At 45.7% G+C, this 27,765-nt stretch overlaps 1 protein-coding gene across 3 annotated transcripts in view; it reads left to right on the top strand.

Moving 5' to 3' along the window:
• Sash1 (SAM and SH3 domain containing 1) overlaps positions 1-27,765 on the top strand; it is a 175,123-nt gene that overhangs the window by 37,426 nt on the left and 109,932 nt on the right. For all 3 annotated transcript variants that reach the window (XM_052750998.1, XM_052750997.1, XM_052750999.1), the window contains exon 2: positions 2,823-2,951. In XM_052750998.1, the coding sequence (XP_052606958.1) occupies positions 2,823-2,951 (129 nt within the window). The remainder of the gene's footprint in view (positions 1-2,822; positions 2,952-27,765) is intronic.

Genomic DNA, 27,765 nt, shown 5'->3' with positions numbered 1-27,765 from the left:
CCCAGGCTAGTCTCCAACTAGCAATGTAGCTGAGGATGGTCTTGAACTTCTGATCGTCCTGTCCTCCATGTCGTAAGTGCTGAAATTACAGGCATGAAGCACTGAACCAGTGGTTCTTAACCTTTCCTAATGCTATGACCCTTTAATACAGTTCCTCATGTTGTGGTGACCCCCAACCACAAAATTATTTTCATTGCTACTTCATAACTGTAATTTTTCTACTGTTACAAATTGCAATGTAGATATTGGATATGCAGGGTGGTCTTAGGCGACCTCTGTGAAGGAGATGTTCAACCTTCACCCCAGAGGGGTCGTGACCCACAGGTTGAGAACTATTCCACTGGACCCTGTTTATGTGGTTCTGTGGATCAAACCTAGGACTCTGTGTATAGTAGGCAAGTACTCTACCTGCTGAACCACACTCACCACAAAATGCTGTGTGTGTGTGTGTGTGTGTGTGTGTGTGTGTGTGTGTGTGTGTGAAGTTGGAAATCTATTTGGAGTGTTTAGGTATATGTGAGAGAGGGGGATTGATTTGTTGTTTTTGTTCAAAATCAGTAGACAAGAGCTGGAGAGATGGCTCAGAGTTAAGAGCACTTACTGTTCTTGCAGAGGACCCAAGGGTGGTTTCCAGCACCCACACAATGATGCAAAACTGTCTGTCACTCTAGGTACAGGGAATCTAATACCTGTTCTGGCCTCAATGGACACTGTATGAACTTACAAACAGGCTGGCAGACAGACAGACAGACAGACAGACAGACACACACACACACACACACACACACACACACACACACACACACTCGAACAGCAGGCAAAGGGATACATATGAAGTATGACACGTTCAGTGAGCCCACTTGGGTCTTTTAGAAGATGGGACTGGTGTGTTTGGTCTTCTCTGACAAACGTGTTGTTTCCAGGGTGGGTGAAGACAGAAATTTCTGGGTGAGGAGAGCATCACAATGTGGAAAGACCTAGAAACGGAGGAACCCAGTGTTCTCTAGAGGCCTGGTTGTTGTGGGAATTGGGGATCTGACGCATGCCACCGAGTCAGACAGCAGACCCGTTGAGAAGGGCACGTGCTTGTCTTCGCCCAGGTCTTCACCTTACCGTCAACCGGGAGCGCAGATGGCGGACTCCCTCCTCTCCTGCTGTGTCTAGCCCGTGTTTTCCAGACAGGCTGACCTGTATTTGGAGAATATCTTTTGCCCAGACATGTTCAAATGCTCCCAGACCTTACTGGCTTTGTTTGCATCTCTCCCTCTTTCCACCCTGTGTGCTAGGAACTCCGAGACAGTTCCCTCCAAGGCAGAACGTGTTAGTGGTCGAAAGGAAGGGACATTTCTAGAAAACCATTTATTGCAGTTTCTGTTTCTTCCCTCCCTTAGTTCCTAAAATCAAAAAAAATGCAGAAGTTGGAGGAGATGGTCATTAGCCCTGCCTTAGACCTCCTGACTAGGGCTTAAGCTGTAGCAGAAAGGCTTCAGGAGACATTTAACCCCAATTCTGCTATCTGTAAGGCGGCTTTGCTGGGAGAGATCTGTTGATACAGGCAATGCACTAACGTTAACAACCAAGGGGCTGATGACCAGTCTGCAGTGTGGATAGTTGGGTATGAATTTTACGTCATCTCTAAGTTGTGTTTTCCATGGCTGCCTTAACAAAATCACATTCTTGGCTCTGCCGGTCAAGTCACCTATTTACCAAATTAGGGAAGACATGTGGGAGGTAAAGAAACAGAGAAGGGGGGGTATCTTCTGGATGGAAGACGTGATAGAAGAAATGCATAGTCCAAACACACACAGTGTTCCCGGTCACCCTCTGTGTGCGTGTTCGGACATGTGCTTCTGGGAACCCGCTAGCCTCTAGCCTCGAGGCAGACTGCAATGTGATTACCTCTTAGAGTGAATGGCACTGGGTAAGACAGTATTGCACATTTGCCGTGTGCCAGGCAGTGGCGTGTTCAGAGGCAGTGCTCCGTCCCTGCTCACTGTCTGGTGGGTGCTGTCATTAACCCAGTGTCACCAAGAGGTTGAGAAATGAGCTCCAGGCTAGGTAATTGAGAGATCACAGAAATGAGTGTAAACTCATAGCACTACCTGGGAACCTGCCTCGCTCGGTAAGAGACAAGTGACATGTTTACTTATTTATTTAGGGGAACTTGTGCCGTGTGCTCTGGTGCCTGAATGTCTGATGAATAATAAATCTAATGAATAACATGAATATTAATGACAACAATCATGAATAATGATTCCGAGCAAACACAAATGCCTTAAAGGCTTTCTATTTTTCTGTCTCTTTGTGAGGGGACCTAGTGTGCTCTGGACGTAGCCCCTTCCCATGAATTCTGGAGTCGCAGGATTCTCTCAGAGTTTCGGACATCTGGGTCTTTCAGTAGCTTTCTGGGAAATGCCAAGCAGCCATGGCGACGGTTGGGTGTCCGTGGGCCTGTTATAGTGACTGCTAACCACGCTTCCTTTCCTGGTGTATCTGCCCTCAGCCATGCTAGACAGGGATGAGTGGGTTCCTAGGCTTTGGTCCCAGTAGATCCAAAGAGAGACCTGGCTTCTTGTTAGCCCTGGGATCTATTCATGTGCTCTGAGCTAGTTTACCCAAAAATACAGTAAGGAAAAGAACTGGTCCCATTTCCGAGGGAATTCGATCGCACATGTAAAACCTAGCCTGGCCCGTGTCAGCGAGGTAATGGATGTCAGCCGTTGTTTCTATAACACTCGGCAGCAGGGGATTTGATGCTGTGTGGCTTTGCCAAAGTAGCCTCAGCTGACGTCTGTCTTTTCCCGCTTGCTTCCTCCCCTCAGGATGGCTCCCTGGGAAACATCGATGATCTGGCACAACAGTATGCAGACTATTACAATACCTGCTTCTCTGATGTTTGCGAGCGGATGGAGGAGCTTCGCAAACGACGAGTTTCCCAGGACCTGGATGTGGTGAGTGTGTGGCTGTGGGAAATGGCTACTGTTGAGTAGGCGGGTTCTCATGGACGCTCCTGGTCCTACAGCCCCTTGGTCCTTCTTACAGGAGGCTCAGTCTGTCGGCTACTGGCTAGGTGTGGTGAGAAGCCAGATGCCCAGATGCCCAGAAGACCAACCCTGCTCTTTTGATTGAGTCTTGACCAAACTTGTGCAGTCATTGAAAGGCTAGACCTTTCTTCTTTTTAATCTTAAAGGGAAAGGATATTTCTATTGTTGGCCAGTTGCTAGTGTGTTTTTTATTGACTGACAGCTGAGGACTTGCCAAGGCAAAATTCTTCACTTCATTTTTTTCCTCGTTTCTTTCTGGTTGCCCCTCCCCACCCCCACCCCCACCACCCATGGGTGCTGGGGATTGAACCTAGAGCCTTGTATGTGTTAGGGGAAATTCTCTGCCAGTGAGCCTTTGAGAAGTAAAATGAGGTTTAAAGAAGCCAGAAGTCATTCATAACTTCTCCCCCTGGCAATAAGGGGTTTCATGTGAGTTTCAAGATTTGCCCGAACATTAAAAAATCTGTAAGGCAATCTTGGATAATATTTGAAAAAAAATCGCTTCTTACTTCTTCGCTTAACACTTTATTGCGGTTCTCTGGTGTTGTTGGGATGTCTTTGCAGCCATTATCTTTCTAGATACTATCTCCTCTAACTTAAGGATGTTGAAATCATTTGTCTGACGTGTAAACATCTGCCTGTGAAGTTAGTGGAGCCCTGTGTCTGACTATGCACTGGTGGTTCTGAGCTGCACACTGCCAGGAAAACACATTTCCCATCCCTTACCTCTACCAGTTTAAACTGAATCCAGTTTAGTTTCGTGCATCTCAGTTGTTTGATCCCAGGACTCAGTACTTATCCCAGGACCCAGGACCTCCATCGGAGGGGGAGGTCAGAACCAGGGATTCAGTCCCACAGTCTCCTCCCTCTAGGTTTAAATAATCTCATATAGCCCCCGTTGGCCTCAAATTTGGTATATTCGAGGACGCCCATAAACCTTTGATTCTCCTGTCTCTGCTTGTCTGGTGCTGGGATTATAGACATACGTCATGGTGCAGGGCCTAGAACCCAGGGCTCCATGCTTTACAGCCAGCCACTCTACTGCCTGAGCTGCATCTCCATCCCTAAACAGCTCATTTTCAACACTTTCTTATCTTAGGGAGCTGTATGAACCTGTTCTTGAAGAATGGCATCCTCTACCTTAAACATTTTTGAAAAGTATGGATTTGTTTGAAACTGGGGTGTGTGTGTGTGTGTGTGTGTGTGTGTGTGTGTGTGTGTGTGTGTGTGACAGGCTTGGTGACAAGTGCTTTTTTGAGTCATTTTGCCAGCTTTCATTTTACACTTTCCTTCCTATGCATTGCTTTAGTGATTTGTAAGGCTGTGTATTAGCTAAATAAAGTTAACTGAGACTGGGCTACGTCAGCTGGAGGCAGAAAAGTACTGTCTCAGGAGACTAATACCATGACCAGTATGGCACATGGGCATCACCGTTGCCAAGGCATTGGCTCCTCTTCACTTTGTCCTCTTGTCTGTGTGAATAGCCGAGAAATCTTTCTTTCTCCCTTGATCCTGGGGATCAAATGCTGGTTGTCAGGCTTGGTGACAAGCTCCTTTACCCCCTGAGCCATCTCCATGCCCAATTTAGTTTTTGAGACGGAGTTTTATGTATCTTAACCTTGAGCTTACTAACTAGGAAGAAATGATCCTGAACTTCTGATCCCCTGCCTCTACTTTTCTTCTTCTTCTTCTTCTTCTTCTTCTTCTTCTTCTTCTTCTTCTTCTTCTTCTTCTTCTTCTTCTTCTTCTTCTTCTTCTTCTTCTTCTTCTCCTTCTCCTTCTCCTTCTCCTTCTCCTTCTCCTTCTCCTTCTCCTTCTCCTTCTCCTTCTCCTTCTCCTCCTCCTCTTCCTCCTCCTCCTCCTCCTCCTCCTCCTCCTCCTCCTCCTCCTCCTCCTCCTCTTCTTCTTTTGGTTTTTTGAGATAGGGTTCCTCTGTGTAGCTTTGGAGCCTGTCCTGGAACTTGCTCTGTAGACCAGGCTGGCCTCAAACTCAGAGATCTGCCTGCCTCTGCCTCCCAAGTGCTGGGATTAAAGGTGTGTGCGCCACCACCACCTGGCTCTGCCTCTACTTTTCAATTGCTGAGATTATAGACCTGTAGCTGGGTTTAGGTATTGCTGGGGATGGAACCGAGAACTTCATACATGCTAGGCGAGCACTCCGTCACTTAGGTACATCACTGCCCTGCTAGTGTTGATTTTTTGTTTTGTTTTGTTTTCACAATGAATGAATCCAGGTCCATGGCACATGCTAAGCAAGTGCTGTACCATTGAGCTCGAGGCCCAACCCTTAATTCTTGATCCTTGTCATTTGGAGCTGGGATGAGTGGTCGTCTCACAGCACAGTGTGCAGTTTTCCCCGACATCTCATTGTGCAGGGAAATGATGACTGTGAACCACTAGACGATGATGGCTGACACAGCACTAGACTGCTCTTCTCAGAATTCTAGCTTGTGTAGATTTGGGGTTACCGTAGTTCCCCATGGCATTTGGTAACCCCCTAAGGCTACTTCTCAGTAGGAAAAGAAGCCTGTCAGTGGGATAAGTAGCATTCTTCCTGTTTAGACAGATGGGCCTAATTTGATGTGCTCTCTTCCAGAGCAGAAAAAGACAGTCTAGGGGAAAAAAAAATCACAGGAGCTTAATTAGTTCCCATCAAAGGTGGTAGTGGGTAAAATTGATGGGAGCTAATTTGAACCAGGCTGGGGATTTGACTGTTCATTTTTAAACTGTGGTTAGAGAGATCAGTAGGATTCCAGAGGGGCACATTCACGTCTTCTTTCATTGAAATTCTAGGCAAGTCAGAGAAGTAAAGATGATTATTGTTGGAGCTGCTGGTGGTCAGGATATCAAATGGCTTTGTAGGTGCCATTCCCACAGCTCCAGAGCCTAGAAATCCATGTTAGATGCGTTCCAGGTTCATCCACTCTTCAGGCCACACATCCAATGCCAGCATCTTGCTCGGAGTTGCCTTTCTCAGTGATTAGCTTGTCATGGTTTAGACAAATGGCAATTCATTGTCTTGTACAGCTCTAAGCACACCCCCCACTTTTTTTTTAATTCCATCTCAATTTTAAGTATATTTCTAGATTTTTAGTCCTTCCTTCAAACAAACCATATATCACCACCTGCATGTTTACCTGTCACAACAGCTTCCGGCCTGAGGGCTTGGAGGAGCTGTGCTCTGTGTTCCTAGGTTGCCCTGGAAAAGACAACTGAGAGGTAGCTTTGAGAAAGAATAACCTACCCAAAGCGGTAAGGACATCAGCATGTATTAGTAGCTTTGAGAATCAATAACCTACCCAAAGCTGTAAAGATATTCCACAGAAGAAACAGTGGCTTAATGTGTGTCATGTGATTGCAAAGTCATTTAGAAGACAGCCTCAAGGGGCCAGGGATGTTGATAAGGGTGCTTGCCTAGCATGCAGGAAGCTCCAAGTTCAGTTCCCAGCACTACATCCACTAGATGGGTCAGTGTACGCCTATAATCCTAGCCCCTTAAAAAGTGGAGACAAGAGCATCAGGAGTTGAAAGTCATCCTCAGCCACATAGAGAATTGGAGGCCATCCTGTACATGAGACCCTGTATCCAAACCAAAACACTAGCATTGAGTATGGAAAGCTTGAGGGTAAATCGTTTTATGGCTTTGTTTTAGTCTAAATTTTCTGGGTAAATTTTGGCATTTGAGAAAAATATTCTGTAAAAAGGTGTTTAGATATTTGTGTTCAGCTTCGAAATGTCAGGGGTGGGGACCCTGCATGATGCCTAAGAGCTAATTACATGTCAGCTAGCGAACAAACCAGCCAGAAGGACAGCTTTCCTACAGAGATGCTTGACTTAGCCCCGAAAAAAGAAAAGGTTTTGATAATTATGTTAGTAATTACCTTTCTGGACTAGGTGACAAGCTATTTCTCGAGGGCCTGACTGGAATGCAGCACTTGGTCATGTGTCCCTGGGGCCAGTGTTGAGGAGGGAAATGGAGTAGCATGGTAGGAGGGCCGCCGCACACGCAGAGGTTCTCATTCACCTAGCGACGGGGAGCAATTTTTACTTAGCACCAAATAGGCCTTAAAGGGATGGTGTGTTTGGACAGCAGCCGTGGCTTCCGCTGGGGATAGGGACATTAGTGTTTGTGTGCAGCAGGGAAGAGGCCCATATTTCCACACATTTGGCACCTCCCTGAGTACCATGCGATTATTTTTTTGGCTGGGAGAAGAGGCAGTCAGAAGTGACAGCAGCTTTCCAAGCCCATAATGGGCTCATCTCTAGCGATGCTAAGTCTGGCATCTGTCAAGGCGGCACCCTGGCCAGGAAAGGGGGCACGTGCTCCTGGTGGCCTGTTATTACTGGCAGCATTCGCTCCCAAGGTGTCTTTGAGGTTAAGGCTTCGGAGTTTTGCAGAAGACAATGTTGTGTGTGGTCCTTGGTGTGGCGTAGAGCTGATACAGACATCTCCACCTAGGGTGACCTACAGTTGGTGGTGTGCGTTGAAACCTGGCCTGGAGTCTCTGCCAAGTTGTTATCATGGTGATGTGTGTGTGTGTGTGTGCAAGAGAAAGGGAGCCAGGTAGAGATTCAGCCAGGTTTTGGAAACATAAACAAAGATACTGCACTGGATTACCCCGAAGGGGGACACCAAAACCACTGTCCCTGGTGTGGGAATGCTACTAGGGTCTCATTATAATTTCTTGCAATTTTAATAATTTTTGTTTTTTTTTTTCAGATTAAGTTTTAATAAGTTAACCATCCCAGATAACGTAATCTTTCCAGATAGAGCTCTTAAGTAATATAGCAGCAATAAAAGCAGGTGTGATGGTACCCATCTGTCATCCTAGCACTTAGGAAGCTGAGGCAGGAAGACTGGGGGGGTGCCTCAGTTTCCCCGTCTGTCACCATCTCATGGTTAAGAGGAGTAATTAAAACAAACTGTAGGTCACCCTACGTGACTTAGAACTGTCTTGTTTCCTTTCCTTTCCTTCCTCTTCCCAGTTCAGACATTCCTGCAGGAGTGTGGAAGAGTTCCCACTATTGATACTTCATTAATATTTATGCACACGAGGGCGGGGGTGTGGGATTTTAGCTTTTTATTTAGGGAAATTTTAAACACACATCAACAGCACGTGACAATGGGTTTCCTGTGCACAGCCCCCATCCTCAGCAGTTCCCAGCATCCTGTTACTCTTATCTTGTCTTTAGTCCTTCCCCCAATACTTTTATGACTCTTGAAGGGCATTTGTTTTTTAGGTATAAAAAAAAATGCAAACACAGTGTAATGCACAGTCATGCAGTTGAATATCTGTGTCCATCCCAATAAGCATTAGTTGAGTTTGTTTATGTGCATGATCAACTGAAAATATTTAGTGAGCCTCGAGCCTGTACTTGGCATTTTAGCTCTTCGAGAGATGCCAAGTACAGATGTTTTCTCTACTCGGAGAGAGCTCAGAGTGTGGCGGGCATGAGAGGAGCTAGCAGACTCTTTGAGGGCACACAGGAATGCAGATGAGGGTCCCTGGCTCAGTAGGAAAGTCTGGAAGCATCCTGGAGGTGACACCTGGGCGTCTCAGATACAAAGAATTTGAAGGGCTGATGACATGTTTTGATAGCAGAGGTGAGCATAAAGTGGAATAACCAAGGTGCAGGTCAAGATCGTAGTTTGGGTGGAGGTCAAAGGTTGAGAGGGGAAATGAGACCTTGAGGGAGCATCATTTGTTCTGGGTCATTGGAAGTGAGGCCTGCAGGTCGTGGCGACACAGTCATGTTGCTCTTCCTGAGACCTTGGATTAGCAAACGCAGAAAGAGATCAAGCATAATGCTATTCTGATTTGTCCTTTAGACAAAACAAAGCAAAACAATTTCCGTTTTTCACCTCCATTGGCCGGCTGGGCCAAGGTGAATTTGTTCTTGTTTGCCATAGCTTCATGTGGATGGATATATTTAGTCCACCCTGTGTGGGGCTTTTTCTTGTGTTCTGTTGATCACTCTTCTATGTAGACAGCAGAGTGCGTAGAAAGCATAACTTCTGCACATCGGAGCTCCTAGATATTCTCGGAAGTATAGGGAATGCGAAGTCACCTAACTTAATCTGTAGGATACTGGTGTTGCTGGGGAAGGCACCCAGAGCTGAGAATATGGGACACCTGCACCCTTAGTGTTCCTGTTCCGGTTTCCATCAGATAAAATTGAGAGCCATGTTACATATACTCCTGAATTACCCTGCTGGAGCCCCCACCCTCTGAAACTGGCTGCTGTGAAAGGCATTTGTTTTCGTTTTGTTTCGCTTTGTGTTAGCCTCCATTATTCTCTAGCTTTGGGCCACTGTTGACTTGCAGATTGCAATCGGAATCAGTGGGCCCCGAGACGGGAGTCTGAAGTCCATTTCTGCTGGGGGATTCGCACACTTGATGTCAAAACACACTGAGGCATTATATCTTAAGCCAGATGGTAACACTGCCCCCTGCTCTGGCTCCTCGCAGACAAAGTCACATTTGTGTTCCCGTGGCTGGGCCCAATTTAGTCAGCAGTTTTTGTGCATTGCACGGAGTGAATGTCACCATAAACAGATCTCTTGGCGCTGGGTTTGATCTTGGCATACGGTACCTCTGTTTTTTAAGAAGGACTTTGCCAATCCAACAATGGATGTGTGGCTTTTCATCTTTTTCCTTGGACGTCTTTGCAGGCTGCTTACACAATCACAGACACCTGTGCGTTGTGTGATGCTTTGGTCGGAGAGAGCGGACAGATCTGCAGAGTTTTCAAAAACACACCAGCAACCTCATCTCTTTGCTCACAAGTGATCAGAAATGACTGGTTTTAGTTTGCGTCGATGACATACACTGTGCCGGGAAGAAGAAACTACCCCAAATGGATTCTGTTTAAAATAGAAACACCTGGGTGAGGAGATGAGAGGACTATGTATTCTATAAGGCGTCTGCCACTCAAACAGGATGGCCTGAGTTCAGACCCCCAGAACGCATGCAAACGCCAAAAGTTGAGATTTGTGTCTGTAACCCTAGTGCTGGCAGTTGGTGAAGACAGATAGATCCCTGGAGCTCACTAGGCAGCTGGCTGGTCTAGCCAATGGGTGAGCTTAAGTTCAGTGAGAGACCCTGCCTCAAACACCAGAAGCTACCTCAGACTCTGCCCGCCCCCCCCCCCCAACACACACAGGAGCACACATACATAGGATACACACATGGAAAAATAGACAGAAAATAAATAAAAATATTTAATGACAAGCAGTTGCCAGAAAGGGAACACTTTGCGATTTGTTGTTTCTGCTTAGGTAGCTCTGACAGATTCCGGAATGCCAATGAAATTCACATCGACTGGGAAGAAAAAAAAAGCCAAGAAATTCAAGTACAAGGGGCCTCTCCATGGAAAAATCAGCAGCTCCCTGGAGCAGGAGGCACATGGCAACATCGCCAGGTCTTTCCAGTAAGGCCCAGGGCCAGTACTTTTTTTTGGAGCCTTGGAATATTGAGACCAAGTTGCCAAAATTGTAGTGTGATCTAAATATTTACTTTTAACAAACCTCTTTTTTTTTTTAAACATGGAAGATTACAGTGTAATTTATATGTGCTAATCACAAGCTAATTACAGGCTACTTTAAAAAAAATGTTTAATTTGTAACTCACTAGAGGCGGTTTGGTCTTGGAATGAAACAAAGTTTAAAGGGATATGATGGGCTAGATGGCGAAGTATCCCCGAAGGCTTGTGAATTAAAAGGCCTGGCTGTAAATGGATGGGGCGTTTTGGAAGTGATTGTATCGTGAGGGTCCTGATGATCAAAGATTAATTCATCACTGATAGAGTCATAATTAATAGCACTCGTGGGAGTGGGAGGTGAGGGAGACTCTGGAGGTGGTGCCTATCGGCAGAGGTCGATTTCTGGGGTTCATGCTTTAGGAGTATACGTTGTCCTGTTCCTTATTCTGCTTTTTGCCTCCTCGGCATGCTTCATCATATTCATGCCCCCTGCATGATGCTCGGCTCACCAGTCCTAGCTGGTAAAGAGCAGTATACCATGGACGTAGACCGCTCACACTGTGAGCCAAAATTAATTCCTCTCTCCTTGTTCTGAGTTGTTTTCTCAGATATTCTGTCACAGTGGTGAATGCTCGTGTGTTTTCTGGCAGTGAAAAGGAGTTTTCTAGGCTATGTCTCTCATGTCGTTTGGTGAGACAGTCTGAGGTCAGATTGGAGAGCTTTGATGAAGACATGATGGACCTAGACCAAGTAGCCAGCCATCTACCTTCCAGGGTTCTGCTTGGCGAGAGTTAGCATCTGGAATAGGGTCACAGCCGTGTCCATGGAGAATCCAGTGTAGAGGTCACTTGGGGCTGGGCTGTGATCTTTGCAGCTGATATCATGGCTACCATTGGCCTCCTGGTCTACAGGTCATCTCTCTCTCTCTCTCTCTCTCTCTCTCTCTCTCTCTCTCTCTCTCTCTCTCTCTCTCTCACACACACACACACACACACACACACACACACACACACACACTCATCCATTTAAATCCTGGGGATTTCACCTCAAGCCTTGGATATACCTGGCAAGTGCTCTTTCACAGTGAGATGCTACTCCTTAGCCCCAATGTGATGTTACCCAGTGTGATGGTTGGCTGTGTTTTGAAGCCTCTTTTTCCATTCCTGTACCCATTGCAGCAGGGTACTTTGATTTGCAGTTGCTCTCCCCCAAACTCCCTTTTGAAAGTTTCAAGGTTTCTCCTCATTCATTCATTCACCCTCTTATGTTTTTTTGAGACAGGGACTCTCTATGTAGCCCTGACTGGCGTGGCACTCGCTCTGTAGCAGGCTACCCTTGACGTTTTTGGCGCTCGCAATGCCTCAGCCTCCTGGGATGATTGGCATGTACCTCCACAACCAGCTTTAAGAGGAGGAAAGCAAGGTAGCGAGCTATTGATAAAATTCGTTTCATGTTATCAGTTGGTTCAGCTTTTCAACCTTGTGTGCAGGATCTGGAAGGACAAAGCTAGAGTCCTGAGATGGCACATCTCAGGACCCCAGAGCCCAATTCCTACTTTTTCTGTAATATTCCCTAATGTGACATTGCTCATCAGAGAAAATCAGTGCTAATATCCCCACCCTGTTGATCTGTCAGTTTATAACCCTACTTCCCCCAAATGCCAGGCCCTGCATTACAAGTGGAGACTTAATTTAACACCTTTAGCAGGAGAATTAGAGTGCAGCTTCAGGAAGTGAGGCAACTGCTTCTATCTTTGGCATTCCAAGGCCTGTGAATAAATTATTCATTTGTAAGGGGTAGTTTGAGAGACTTTCTGCAATTACTTAAAATATGAAGATGGTCTAAATTTGTGCTACAGCAACGCCATTTATCTCATAGACCCAGCAGAAGCTGATGGAACTTAATCAAAAATAAATCAAGGACAAGTCCAAACCAAATTGGAAGCACTGTCATGAATATTCGTGAACATCTGGATGTGTTTGTGGGGGTGTGCATTATTTTTCTAATGTGTGCGGCAGCAGAGGCATGCCTCTCTTAACAGCGAAGCTGAGAGGAAGATGGATTTCCATCTGTGATTTCAAAGGGTGTTTGTGTTTGTCTGTGTTTGTCCTTTCTCCTTAGGGTGTGGGCTTCTCTTCTCTGAGATATTCCTTTGATCTCGTTCATCTGTTGGAATCTGTTTTGGTATTTTATCTGAATTCTTGGTTGGAGTCAGGCACTTCACTCATGGGGATTAAACATTTCTTTATGTGGGAGGATTTTAACTTAAGGGAAATTTTACTATTTAATGTTTTTTGATGAATCTTTTACATGTCAGTGATGTTATAATTATCGATTGATCTATTCTGCATCGTTAGGCTGGCTATGCATGTCTCAACCTCAGGGTATTTTATTTGCTGCAAGGAGCTGGAGTGAAGGGGCCATGCTAATAACCATGGTGATAATTACCAATGTGACATTTTAAAAAGCACGGTAGGTGTGCTAAGGTTTCCACATCTCTTACCTTGTTGAGTTCTCTTAATGACCTTGTGAGGTGGGTATGAACAGTTAGTTGTATGGTATCCATTGGGCAGAGGCAAAAACCAGTGATCCATCCCCATGGACATGCTCCAGTCCATGCTGCCCCCTAGCTCAGACCTTTTGTGAATATCCGTCACAGACTCTGTGTGTGTGTGTGTGTGTGTGTGTGTGTGCGCGCGCGCGCGCGCGCGCGCACCAGAATTTACAGTAATCTAACCTCATGTTCTCTTCTCGAAGCCCTAATAAGAGTCGTTTCTTGATTTACAGATTAAATCCTTGGGTGCTATACTATGGAAGGACAGAACTATAAAGCATAGTATTAAATATTAATCTTTTAAAGTCTTAATTGTGGAAGGTATAATAATACATTTGTAAAATTTTTAAAAAGTCCCTGATGGAGAAACGTGACATCTAGTGTCCACTTGCTAAAGACAGGAACTATAGTTGTTGTTTTCTCTTGTCTTTCTGTGTACATGTCCACACGAGCAATACTTGCCTGCCACAGATGAGTGGCAGCAAACGCAAAGCCTGTCGATCTGTTGCTGGGGGTTGTGGGAGCCCGTTCTCGGGTTCCTCATGGCTTTACCCAGCAGGTCCGCATAGAGGATGATCAGGACCACAGGCCTAAGTGCAGGTGTCTGAGATGGTCTGCACTTGGCTGTGCTGGGGGAGGAGGTCTTTTGCTCCACCCCCTGGCATCTCTATAAAAACCCTGGGGCAGAGACAGTCGGGGGCCCATTGGAAAAGGTTCCAGGCCCTCTCGAGGCTGTCCTTTATTTTCTATCTGTTTATCTCCGCGATATTCTCCGCAATAAATCCTTCTATCTAATATTTCCTGCTGCTCGCACTCAAGAAAACTCTGGGGAACTGTGGGGGTGGTTGGGTAAACGCCCCACAGGGGGGGAATTGTCCTATAACAGCGAGTGATGTAAGAAATAAAGAGGAAAAAAACGAAAGTAGGTGTCAGAACTCAGCTTGCTCCGGACTGATTTAAATAGAATCAAACAAGTTGACATACCTGGAAATTCTGTGAGACAGCTCTGAATTTAAGGGAATCTGTTCAGTGACATTCCTTACATTGTTCTTATTGTATTGTTCTTTGTGACTGCATCTATTTATTGATTGTGTGTGTGTGCCCCTCCCCCCCATTCGAATGCAGTGGTGTGTGTGTGTGTGTCTGTGTGTGTGTGTGTGTGTGTAGGTGAGAGGCCAACTTATAGGAGTCAGTACTTTCCTTCCTCGCTATAGGGTCCAGGGATTGACTCGGGTTGTCAGGCTTTAGTGGCGGGCATCCTGAGTGATTTTGCCAGCCCATTGTCGTCATCGTCATCGTCGTCATCATCATCATCATCATCATCGTCATCATCATCAGACAGGGTTAGCCATGTTCTAGGCCCAGGCTGACCTTGAACTTGGTGATCCTCACACTTTGGTCCTGAGCAGCTGGGATTTATTGACATGCTGTCTCAGGGTTTCTATTGCTGCAGTGAAATAACACGACCAAAAAGCCACGTGAGGTGGGAAGGGCTTATTCGGCTTATACTTCCATGTCACTGCTCATCGTCATCACAAGAAGTCAGGGCAGGAGCTCAAACGGCACACCCTGGAGGCAGGAGCTGATGCAGAGCCATGGAGGGGTGCTGCTTACTGGCTTGCTCCCCATGGCTTGCTCAGCCTGCTTTGTTATAGAACCCAGGACCACCAACCCAGAAATGGCACCACCCACCCCGGACTGGGCCCTCCCCCATCACTCACCAATCAAGAAAATGAATCTTATGGAGGCCTTTTTGTCAGTTGAGGTTCCCTCCTTTCAGATGACTCTAGCTTGTGTCAAGTTGACATAAAACTAGCCAGGACACATGCACTGTAACAGTGCCTGGTTTGTATTCTTACGTTCTATTAAAACACAACTGAAAACAGACTTCGGAAAAATTCCATTTGAGAAGTTGAAATAAGGTAAAGATATTTTGGTTTTACTTGTTTTTTATTTTTAAAATGTTTTTCTTCTCTTTCTCCATTTTATTTGTTTATTCTGTGTGTGTGTGTGTGTGTGTGTGTGTGTGTGCGCGCACACGCGTGCGTGCGCGTGCTCATGCACACACGCGTGCGTGCGCGTGCTCATGCACACATGCGTCCATCCATACCTGTGGAACTCAGAGGACAACTTGCAAGCGGTTGGTTCTCCTTCTACCATGGGTCCCAGGGGTTGAACTCAGATTGTCAGGCTGGGTGGCAAGCACCATTACCAGCTGAGCCATATTGCTGACCTTGTAACTTTTTTTTGACAATGAAGTTTATTTAATAAGGCAAACTAATTTTAGAAAGTTCTATTAATTTTAGCTAAAAAAATTATGTGTATTAATTAGCATGCAAAGTAGCGGATTTGTTTTAATGGCATTTTATAAATGCTTTGTTTTGGTTGGTTCTATTTCCCCACATGTTGTGATTTTTTTTTTAGTATATTATGTAGAAATTCTTGATGAGACTGCTAAATGATGGCATGCAGCATTTTACTTGAGAATACGTGTTGGGAAACGATATCGTGACAACAGGACATCAAATACTTAGTGGGGTTCTGGTGTGTTTTAGTAATTTGGTATCACAAGGAACTTGCTGTTACGATAGGAGGCACAGGCATGTGTCAGGGAGGTCGTGTTACAATGGGACAAGACACTCACAGATAAAGATCGGGTTAGTCACACTTGGACAGGGATTTGCTGAGAGCAGACTCCAGCCTCTGGTTCTCCCCCGTTCCCACGGAGATGGATTGAACCCCTAGGACGATGGGACCAAGATGAAAGTCACAGCCCGAGTGAAAGGGACAGTCTGGCTGGAATGGTCCCTGAGAGCAGTCTTCCTGGCTAAGGTCGGGACTCTGTAGTAAACACATGCTTTAAGGATGGGGACAGCTTGTGTAATTCCCAGCTCATGCCGTGCAGTAAACAGGACCAACACATGGGGAGAACTAAACTCTGGGTGATGACAGGACGGGACTTAAAAACACAGTAGTATGTGGTGGTATTGTGTTCCCCAAAATGTTGTGCACCCTAATAAACCTATCTGGGGTCAAAGAACAGAACAGCCACTAGATGCAGAGGCTAGAAAATGGTGGCACTCACACCTTTAATCCTAGCATTCCAGAGGCAGAAATCGCTCTGTATCTCTGTGAGTTCAAGGCCACATTGGAAACAGCCAGACATGGTGACACACACCTTTAATCCCAAGAAGTGATGGCAGGAAGCAGACAGATATATAAGGCGTGAAGACCAGAAACTAGAAGCTTTTAGCTGGTTAAGCTTTTAGGCTTTCGAGTTCAGCTGAGATTCTTTCTGGATGAGGACTCAGAGGCTTCCAGTCTGAGGAAAAAGGATCAGCTGAGGAATTGGCGAGGTGAGGTGGCTGCGGCTTATTCTGCTTCTCTGATCTTCCAGCATTCACCCCAATAACTGGCCTTGGGTTTGTTTTTATAAATAAGACTTTTTAAGATTCATGCTACATGTAGTAGCAGAGCATTAATGCCAACTATAATAATAATTAAGGTTTTTTATATATACACATTCATCTGTTTAGGTAGATATATTTTCATTAAATGCAATAATTGATTGATTGATCGATTGTTTGATTGATAGAGACAGGTTCTCACGTATAGCCCAGGCAATTTTGAACTCAGTGCATATATAGCTGGATATATATATATATATACACACACACACACACATACACACACACACACACTCTTGATTGTCCTGCTTCAGCCTCCCAAGTGCTGGGGTGACAGGCCTCCACTACTCAGTGTGCCTCTGATCACGTTCTTTAGAAGACATTTACTAGATACCTGTCATGTAAAAACATCACACATCCCCTTCCAAACTTCCACAGGCCCAACCCATAAAATTTACTCCCTGAAACATACAATTCAGTGGTTTACAGTATTTTCATAATATTGTACAACCTTTTTGCTAATTCCAAAATTCCATGGTACCTCGAGTTCTGTTTTTTTTGCCTTTCTATGGGACCCTACACTAAATAAGTTGTCTATTTCTGATCACTGAGAGCAGAACAAGACCTTGGTACAGGATAGGTGATCAATAAGTGTTTGTTGAATGAATGAGACACAGTGTTTGTGCATTGGGGAGCTATTTAGATTTTTGTCATCAAAAAATAAAGTTCTCTATTATTCTGCAGTTTAAAAAAAATAAGAAAAGCTCATTTAAAAGCAAGAAAGATTTTAGAATTAATGATTCCAAGAAGGAAGTGCCTGTATTACAGATGAACCTTCTGGCTAATAAAAATGTAAAATATGTTGAGGTTCACACATCTAATTAGAGGAGGAGAGGCTCCCAATTAAAGTATATTAGGTAATAAAAAGCCCTTTCATGCTTTAAGGGTTGCTTCTATAAACCTATTTTTTAATGTGGTTCTAAGAGATAGGCTGTTGTCTTATAATAGATATCAAAGTGTACAAGTCCAGAATTCAGTGAGAACAAACCCCGTAAAAACTAAAATAGAAAAGAAAAGTGTGTTTGAGTGAGGGCACTCCACCATAGACAGCCCCAGCCTCATTGTTGGTGCTGCATGCACCTTCTCCCTGTTAGTTTCTGGGGGGAGCGAGGAGGGCACACGGGAGATTGAGCCCAGGGCCTGGTGTGTGCTAGACGAGCATTCTGGTCCCGATTCAAATCCCATTCCGTCCAATGGCGAGCTCTGAAGGACGGCGGCACAGACTGGGAAATCCCTGGAGTTCTTCCTGGCCCCAGGAGAGATGGGTTCTGCTCTCAGCACAGCTCCCAACACTTTATACCCTGCCAATGAAGGTGTTCTTCCAGCTTCCTGTTCCCTCTCTGCTACACACCCTGGACGGAAACGCCTCCACACATCTCACAGGCCTACCTGTCCCTTGAGCTCTGACATTCTCGTTCTCACAGCTTGTGGTGTGCATGGACCGTGTGTGGGGGCGGAGGTCGTGGTGTGGTGTGGTGTGGTGTGGTGGTGTGTGTGTATGTGTGCGCGTGTGTGAGCGAGTGAGTGAATATGAGCTGTGAGCAGATACTGGTAGACTAGAGGAAGTATTCTAAAGGGAAAGAGAGCAGGAAGGAAGGAGACTAGAGAAACGAAGCCCCTCGCTCCCGCCCTGACCCCCTTCCCCCATGGTTATGGGTTGAGGGGTCTGGCAGGAGGTTGGTAGTTCTGCTCTATTCCTGGGCTTCTACACCATCATCGGGGTGCAGCCTGGTTGAGAGTGAAGTTTCTGAAGCGCTGCCTCTCCATCAGTGATCTTTCCCTTTCCTCAGCTCTCAGTGCAGTTCTTGCTTGCTTTTGCCTACAACTCCTCATCCTCATCCCTCCAGGTTCATTCCCCTGTCTCACCACCTGCTTCTCCAGCCACCGAGTCCAGGGCCTGGTGCATGCCTTCTCTTTCTTGGGTCAAGTGCAACCAGCCCCCAGTCCTGGCTCCCACTGTCCCTCTTCACCCACTCTGGAAGCTTGTGCATCACGTAGGCCCCCTACCCCATCTCACCAGAGAAACTTATTCTGCTTGGTGGCCAGGTTCTGTATCCAGCACAGCTTGAGGAGAACTGGGCTTCGTGGCTTGCACCGACATTGTGACTGTTACTTTTGCTGACTTTACTCGGTGTGTGAAGGAAAATAGGAATAGAAGGCAGAAAGAAAAGAGAAACCAGACATCGACAATATACCCTTTGGATCTCCATCTCATTCTGTGCTGGCGAGAAGCTTCCGTGGGACACCTTGGAGATACTTTTCTCTGATAAAGAGGTGCCTTACAACCACTGGGTCCTTTGATGGGCTGATGGCAGGGACAAGAAAGGACAGGACTATAGATCACTTCAGGTGGTCACTTGTCTCATTTCTGGGTGCATGTCACTGGCCTTCCTCAAGGAGGTGAAAGCGGTGATTGAACACAGCCGCCTTTTTACGACAGTTTGCCTCTGTGCAGCAGCCTGCTTGTTCGTCTGCATATTAGTTTTGGCCAGAGGAGCTTCAAAGAATGCTCCTGAAAGACTTCATTAAGAGACCCAGTGTGAGCCAGACTGATAGGAGGAAAACCTGCTTCTGAGCTGCAAGAGATAAGCAAGGAGTCGCTTGGCATTTGCTTAGCGCTGTTGTGATTCTTGCATTATGTTAAACAGTGCTGCTGTTGGCATACAGATTCCTAATGCCCCTCCTTAAACCCCTCTTCTGTGTGACTGCTCCCAGCTGAGGCAGCCCACGGATGCTCCAAGGACTCCATGGGGACTAAGAAAGATCCAGGCCAGTAAGGGAGAGAGTGGTGGCCCAGGCCTGGCCTCTGAGCTCAAGGGGGTTCTGGACAGGGTGGAGGGTGGTGGAGGAGGAGGGGGGGGTGCGGTCTAGAAGGTGTTGACCACAGTCGGGGTTGCAATAGATTAGCAGCGGAAGGTGACCTTGCTGGGTTGGAGCCAAGGGGTACCACAAAGTCACACCATGCAGCAGAGCTCATGTGGGCGGTTTATTGGGGCAGGGGGAGGTGCAGAGGCAGCCTCTGAGCCAAGGCAGAAGGAAGAAGGGGGGTGTAAGCTGGGCTTCCCTTCTATAAGGGGACTTAGAGCATGCCCATAGGGACACAGTGGCTGTAGTAACTACAGTGTCGCTTCTTGGCTGCGGCTGCTGCTGCTGTGTCCTGCTAGGTCCCTGAGAGCAGGCCAGTGTAAAATGCCTGAATGCTAACAGGAATAGAAAGGAGAGTGGAATTTTTTTTTTTTTGGTTGAGTTTATTTCTTCTTCTTCTCAATACTCCCTCCCCCACGCGGGAGAGAATAGACCACCAAGCTGCTCCCCAACCCCATCCTCTCCATTTTTAAAAGTGCTTTTCACACTTCTGTACAAAGATCACCACCACCCACCTTCAGAAACCTTTTCCTTTCCCCTTCAGAACTGAAGTCCTTCCCTCTTGCACAGCAACTTCTGGCTTCACCCTATTCCCAGCCCTGGCAACCACTCTACTTTCTGGCTCTATGACTTCCATTACTCTAGATACCACATCCAAGTGAAATTCTGCAGTATCGATCCTCCTCTGATGGGCTTATTTCCCTTAGCACAATGTCTTCAGTGTTCATTCATGTTGGATCATCTGGCACACTTTCCTTCTTAAAAAATATTTTTAGGGGGCTGGAGAGTGGTTAAGAGTACATATTGCCCTTGCAGAGGACCTAAGTTGGGTTCCCAGCACCTACGCAGGGTGCTTCACAACAGCCTATAACTCCGGCTCCTGGGGATATGACTCCCTCTTCTGGAATCTGATGGCACTGCACTTACATGTGCACATACCACTCCCCATGTACACATAAACTTTAAAAGGTTAGTATTGTATGTATTTTTATGTCTGTGGGCCCATGTATGCGAGTCAGAGGACTACTTTGTAGACTCGGTTCTCTTTCTGCCGTGATGACTCAAGTTGTCTCAAGGCTTGTGTGGAAAGTGCTTTCCCCCTCGGAGCCATCTAGCCGGCCCACAGTTTCTGTTTTAAGATTGACTAATATTGAGCTGGGCGGTGGTGGCACATGCCTTTAATCCCAGCACTCTGGAGGCAGAGCCAGGTGGATCTTTATGAGTTCGAGGCCAGCCTGGTCTACAGAGCGAGATCCAGGAAAGGCACCAAAACTACACAGAGAAACCCTATCTATAAAAAAACAAAACAAAACAAAACAAAAAAAAAGATTGACTAATATTGAGTAATTTTATTTTCCCATCCAATTACTGACATTTACCTGTGACTGTGAGTGTGTACATCAGAGTTCCTGCATCTATTTCGTTAGGGGAAATATACCCAGAATGGCTGCTTTTAATTAACTGCATCCCCATACTCTTCAGAAGCCAACTATTTGATCACCTAGAGTTGGATCGATCGCCATTTTGAGGGACTTCTATGTTGTTTCCTCTAGTGGCTATATTATTTTGAATCTTGTCAGCAGAGCACAAGCATTCCCATTCTCCACATCTGTATCAACACTTACTTTCTGCTTATTTTGGAAATAAAACCATGGTAACAGGTATGAGTGGCATCTCATCATGGTTTGGATTTGCATTTTCCTAAGGATCAGCATCTCAGGGTGGTGTGTGGTGTTTCTGAAAATGTCTCATGTGTCCAGGTGACATATAGTCTTTGGAAAAATATCTACACCTGTGTTTTTTTCCCTTTGAGGAGTGGGTTGGTTATTTTGTTGTTGAGTTGTGGGCATTCTTTGTATATTGTGGATATTAATCCTACATCAGACCTCTGATTTGCACATATTTTCTTCTGTTCCGGGTTGACATTCCCTAGGCTTGGTACTGTCCTCTGAGGCACAAACTTTTATAATGCTGATGAAGTCCAATTCATCTATATTTTTTTCTTCCCTGGGGTTTTTGGTGTCATACCTCAAAAATTATTGCCATATATTGTTAGGAAGCCCCCCCCCCCCCCCCAGTCTGTATTGTCTTTAAGAATTCACTACTGTAAGCTCTTAGTTTAGGCCTTGGTCCATCCTAAGTATGGTGTGTGAAATTCTCCCTCAGGTTCTGTTATCAAGAGATTTTAAAGAAGTGTGTGTGTGTGTGTGTGTGTGTGTGTGTGTGTGTGTGTGTGTGTGTGTGTACACGTACATGTCTGCTATAGTGTATTTGCTGGCTAATTTTATCTCACCTTGACACAAGCTATAGTCATCAGAGAGGAGGGAACCTCAATTGAGAAAATGGGTCCATAAGATTGGGCTGTAGACAAACCCATCCCATAGGACATTTCTTAATTAGTGATTGATGTGTTGGGAGGACCCAGGCCACTGTGGGTGGAGCCACAACTGGACTGGTGGTCCTGGGTTCTATAAGAAAGTAGACTGAATAAGTCATGAGGAGCAAGCCTGTGAGCAGCACCCCTCCATGGCCTCTGAATCAGCTCCTGCGTCCAGGTTCCTGCATCCAGGTTCCTGCTTGGTTTGAGTTTTTGCCCTGGCTTTCTTCAATGGACTGTGATTCAGGATGTGTATGCCAAGTAAACCCTTTCCTCCCCAAGTTGGCTTTTTGTCATAATGTTTCATCACAGCAGTAGAAAGGTAACCAAGATAATATACATGTGTGGAGGTCAGAGGTCAACCTTGGCTGTCAATCTCCTTGCCGTCCACCTTGTGAGACAGAATCTCATTGCTATTCCTCACTTTGTATGCTGGGTTAACTGGCCCGTTAGCCTTTGGGGATTTTCCCACCTCCCATCCCCCCCCATAGGTGCACTGGGGTCACAGATGCTCACTGCCACACTGGCTTATATGAGTTCTGAGAATTTGAAGTCAGATCCTTGCATTGCATTGCAAGTGCCTTACCCATTGAGCCACCTCCCCAGCCCAAATGATTGGCTGCCCCTCTGTGTTGTTATTCCAAGCCACTCTGATGCCACTTCCTCTGCTGGCCCTTTCGAGTTTCTCCAGGAGAAGAGATGCATTTCTTTCTGAACACCCATGGCGATTTTATTGCACGTATATCATGCCGTCTGCTCTTCTGTCCTGTATATTATTATTTACTATTCCTTTTCTTGTCTCACATTATAAGCCTGAGCGTGGCTAGTGTTAAGTCACAGCCCTGTGTTCTTCAGATCATATGTCACAGTCCCTTGTGTCTCAGGCTGACCTGTATTTTTCAGCCACTCACCGTACGTCAACTGGGTACCCAGTAACAGAGAGTCATTACCAGAGGTATTATGTGAATAGAAATACTGAGCTTAGAAATTTCATGACAGAATAGTGAAGCTCAGTTTTGCCTCCTTTAAAGCGGAGTGCTGATGGTCTAATGTTGTTATTGCTGAAGAAAGAGAAAAGAGCGGTTTTGACACTGGTGGCCTAGGTAAAGATTTTTAACCAAGAGGTTTTCAGACATTGTCCTTGCGGACTGCAGTCACATTTAAAGGCAAATAGCAGAAGATTTCCTTGTAGTTGTCATGAAGTTGAGCTGCTGGAGGCAGTCATGAGGCGTCTGTCAAATGACAGTCTGGTCACCGTGTGGCTTGCTTTCGCCACACAGTGTAAGAGAGCACTGTTTGACACGTATACACATGCTGCCTGTGGGAATCTTCATGGTGTCCATCACCTGGAGGCTGTGGACACACTGAGGAGAGCGAATTTTTGAGAGCGTTTGTAGAGCAGTTCTTGAGGGTGCCCACTGCAAGAAACCACTGAAATACTGACGTACACATATGTTTGTTTATAAGAAGGAAAAAAAAAACCCAAGTTCATGGAAGCAGAGCTTTGCAGGACCCACATTTAACGATTCTGGGCCCAATCATGACGGAGGATGAATAATCCACAGCAGATGTTCTTAAAGCTGTCACCATTGGGCCTCTTGAGGCAAGGGTCATCTCCCTGCCTATAAAGCCAGGAACCATAATTACCAGCATTTACATTTTTTTGTCTATAGGCTAGCCTTAATTATAAGGTTGCAGTTAAAGTAACGTCCCACATGAAATGAAGCTGCGTTTTATAAGGTGGTATGCAACTGCATCACTTCAGAAGTGCTCTCCCTAACGTGGGTCATAAAGAAGACCGCACTAACAAACGCGCCCAGGCGCCACAAGCTACCCCGAGGTGCCCTGTGAAGGCTCTGCCCCCAACCTGCGGAACACCCATAAGAATCAGTGGTCTCCCAGGTCAGTATTTTCTTATGTAGGCAAAGCAATGAATTCTAGTCAAGTGTGTTACCCTGCCATTCAGTCAGCCACTAAATATTGATGGAACGTTTACTGTTTACCCTGGGGACTAAGAAAATGTAATATAAAAGTTTTTCCCACACAAAGAACCCACATAAAATAGCAGGGCACTAAATTTTTGGAATATAACATTGTGCAGTTGCATCTACTCAACATTAATTGAGTACTCAATCTGTAAAAGGTGGTATTTCAGACTGCATGGAATAAAAATACTCCTCTTTTAGCTGGGCGGTGCCGATGCATGCCTTAAATCTCAGCACTTGGGAGACAGAGGCAGGTGGATCTCTATGAGTTCAAGGACAGCCTGATCTACTTAGAGTGTTCCAGGATAGCCAGGGAAACATAGAGAAACTCTGTCCCCAAAAACATACATACATACATACATACATACATACATACATACTTACATACATACATACATACATACATACATAAGGAAAGAATGGAAGGAAGAAAGGGAGAAAGAAAGAGAGGCTAGGTATGGTAGTGCATGCTTTTAATTTCAGCACTTGGGAAGCAGAGCCTGGAGGATCTCTGTGACTTCAAAGCCAGCCTGGTCTACATAGTAGTTCCAAGACTATAGAGAAAGACCATGTCTCAGCCAAGTGATGGTGGCGCATGCCTTTAATCCCAGCACTTGGGAGGCAGAGGCAGGTGGATCTCTGTGAGTTAGAGACCAGCCTGAGCTACACAGCGAGTTCTGAGTGAGCTCCAGGACAGCCAAGGCTACACAGAGAGACCTTGTCTCAAAAAAAACCAACAAAAACCCCAAAAAACAAAAACCAAGAAAAAACATGTCTCAAACAAACAAAACCAACCAACTAATTAATTAATAAAAATAATGCCTTTTAAACTTTCAGTAATTATCTGTCCTCTTCCTCCTCCTCTTTTTTGAGACAGGGTCCCCGTATCCTACCCTGACCTCAAACTCACTATGTGGCCAGGCACCTATCCTGCTGTCTCTGCCTCCCGAGTGCTAGGGCTACAGGCCTGTACCACTGTGCCTGGCACATGCTGATATCTTGAAGTTAGAGTTCTTCAGTACACCACAGCTGCACCGAATGCTTCCAGAAACAAAGAAAAGTTTCCTTAATACTGATATAAAAAAAGACACAGGAAGCATGTGGTGTTTGGCTTTGAAATCTGGAATCTGTACCATGGCTACTTTAATTACTAATGAATTCCCAAAGCAAGGGTAAACAGATATAAGGGATGAATTACAGGAAAATTATTAACTATTGAAAAAAAGGGGAAAGCTGTATTTTTAAAGGAAGCAACCCAGTGTGTCAGAATATTGCTATGATTTTAGTAAAGAAAATCAGAGGCAGGAGGGAAACATTTAGCCTTTGAACCTGGAGTCAGTGATTTCTTACCAAAGGGAGAGTTTCGTATCACTCCACTAGAACTTGGAGCTGTTTCATTAACTTTTGTTTATTTCGAGATGGGAATCTCACTATGTAGCCCAGGTTGGCCCCAAACTTGAGTTCTTTCTATCTCAGCCTCCTAAGTGCTAGGATTACAGGTGTGTTCCACCACACTCTGATGTCCTGTTTCTAAGAGGGGGACATGGGAAGGTTTTGGATGAGGAGAATGACATAAAGAGAGTGACCAAGTTCTGGGGAAGCTGGACTCAGCAAAAGAGCATTTGCATAATTGGAAAGAGCAAAGTTGTTGCTGCAGTCAAGAAGCACAGAGAGTTAGAACTGACAGGAAACCAGGCCATGGGAGACAGAAGCACTTCATGAGAGGAATCCCAATGGTGATGGATGGGGCAGTGTGCTGAATCTGTGGCGCACATTATACACTTCTTCATTGTTGTGCCCTGGGCATCTAACCTGACATGTGGTCATAAATGATCAACAAGAGGGAGTTGGAGGTAGTGGGCATGGGATATTCACTCAAGAAGTTTGGGCTGGGTGGTGGCGGCGCACTCCTTTAATCCCAGCACAAAGGCAGAGGCAGGTGAATCTCTGTGAGTTCGAGATTAGCCTGGTCTGCACAGCTAGTTCCAGGACAGCCGGGGCTACACAGAGAAACCCTGTCTCGAACAACCAAAAAAAAAAAAGAGAAAAAAAAAACAAAACGAAACAAAAAAAAAGTTTGAACTATAGCTTTGAGGAATGCAATGAATGAGTTGAGGATTTCCTTCCTTCCTTCCTTCCTTCCTTCCTTCCTTCCTTCCTTCCTTCCTTCCTTCCTTCCTTCCTTCCTTCCTTCCCTTTGTCCCTTCACCCTTCCCTAGCCCCTCTTTCCCTTTGTAAGGGAGAGTTAAACATGCCCATGTGCTGGAGGGAAGAGAGGAAAAGCATGGTAATGGAAGGTTGAAAAAATGAAAGAGAGAAGAAATGTGATGAGTTGCTCTCTTTTTCATGGTCTTTGTGTAAAGAGTTGGGACCTTCCTCCTTTAGAGAGTGGAAAGTACTTGGAACTGGCATTGTACTCAGGGGTAGGGCACTTAGCCCGGCACACTCAAAGTTCCATGTCACATCCTTAGCATCTTATAGACTGGATGGCTCCTGTGACCCTCCTTTGGTCAGGAATTTGTCATTAGTATTTAGAGCAGGTAGAAGTGAATCCATATGACTTGTTTCTGTTCTTTGGTCTGTATATTTACCGAAAAGAGTTACATAAGGAAATAGAAGAAACATTAAACCACTAGGTTGCAGAAGTCAGGCATGCTGACCATAAGGCCCAGTCAGAAAGCATATGAAGAGATCAGCTTCCAGAATTTTATTTGTATGCACAATCATGTGGATATTCTGTTGGGTGCAGAGTGGGAACTGAGTGTAGGTGATTCTGCAGTAGTAAGTAGATCAGTGGCTTAGAGTGAGTTCGGCAGGCAGGCACACTGGCCTTGCTGCCCCCTAGCTAAGTGATGTGAGCAGCTGACTCAATGTCTCAAGTCTCCGGTTCTCCTTGTATTGAAAGGAGAACAGTTGGACATTCTGGTATATGACTCTAATCTCAGCAAGAGGGAGGCTGAGACAGGAAGTTTACAAGTTTCGTGCTAGCCTGGGCTACATATCAGAGCCCCGTCTCAGAGGTAGGGGGAAAAAAAAGAGAGAATTAGGAGGAAGTAAAACATAATGATAACAGTGTTAATTATGAGAAATGATCTCTTAAGCAAATATATCCAGCACGTAGTTATTAAACACCTGTTGTGTGCTGAGCCCTGGTCTTGGAAACGGCCAGCAGCCGTGAAGTAGATGAAGTATGTGCTCCCAGGGAGCCATCACACCACCGAGGACAAAGGTGCAGTAAAATATCTGCTAATAGGCAGCGCAGGGGAGGAAGGGGTTAATCTCGCTTACAGTTTGAGAGGATACAGTCCATTGTGGTGGGACAGGGGCAACTGTAGGAGGCAGAGAGAGAGAGAGAGAGAGAGAGAGAGAGAGAGAGAGAGAGAGAGAGATGAATGCTGGTGCCTTCTCCTTGTTCATCCCAAATGCCGTGGGATGGCATTGCCCAGATTTAAAGTGAGCTTCCCTACTCTGGTTAATCCCTCCAGATGTGTTCAGAGCCCTGTCTCCAACCACTCCAGACCCTATCAAGCTGACAATATTAACCATTACAAGAGCTGAAGAAGTCTCTATAAGGCACGGACGACACCCAGTGGCAGGTTGTGCTTCATCGGTGGGATGTAACACTACTGACCTCATGAAGAGGAGACTGGGTGGGCTGGCCACGGTCTACCTAGCTTGGCTTTGAACTGGGCTCTCCCGATGCTCCCTTCTCAGATTCCCAAATATCTGGGACTACAGACAGATGCCACTGTGCCCAGCTTGGAAACAGTTTTCTTACTTTTCCAGAGGTTTATTTATTTTTAAATTTGTATGTGTGTGCATGTGCTGAGTCTATGCACATGAACAACGTGCGTGCCTGAGCCTGCAGCTGTCAGAAAATGTGTCAGATTAAATGTACCAGGCTAAACTTGGGTCGTATGGAAGAATATCAAGTACTCTTAAACTGCTGAGCCTCCTCCTCCTCCGGCCCCATGGTTTCTTATTTTTATGA

The sequence above is a fragment of the Peromyscus californicus genome, unplaced genomic scaffold, assembly GCF_007827085.1.
Source record: "Peromyscus californicus insignis strain IS unplaced genomic scaffold, ASM782708v3 Scaffold_22__1_contigs__length_63687245, whole genome shotgun sequence".
Classification (NCBI taxonomy): Eukaryota; Metazoa; Chordata; class Mammalia; order Rodentia; family Cricetidae; genus Peromyscus; species Peromyscus californicus.
The sequence above is the reverse complement of the archived record's forward strand: the minus strand, read 5'-3'. Positions and strand labels throughout refer to the sequence as shown.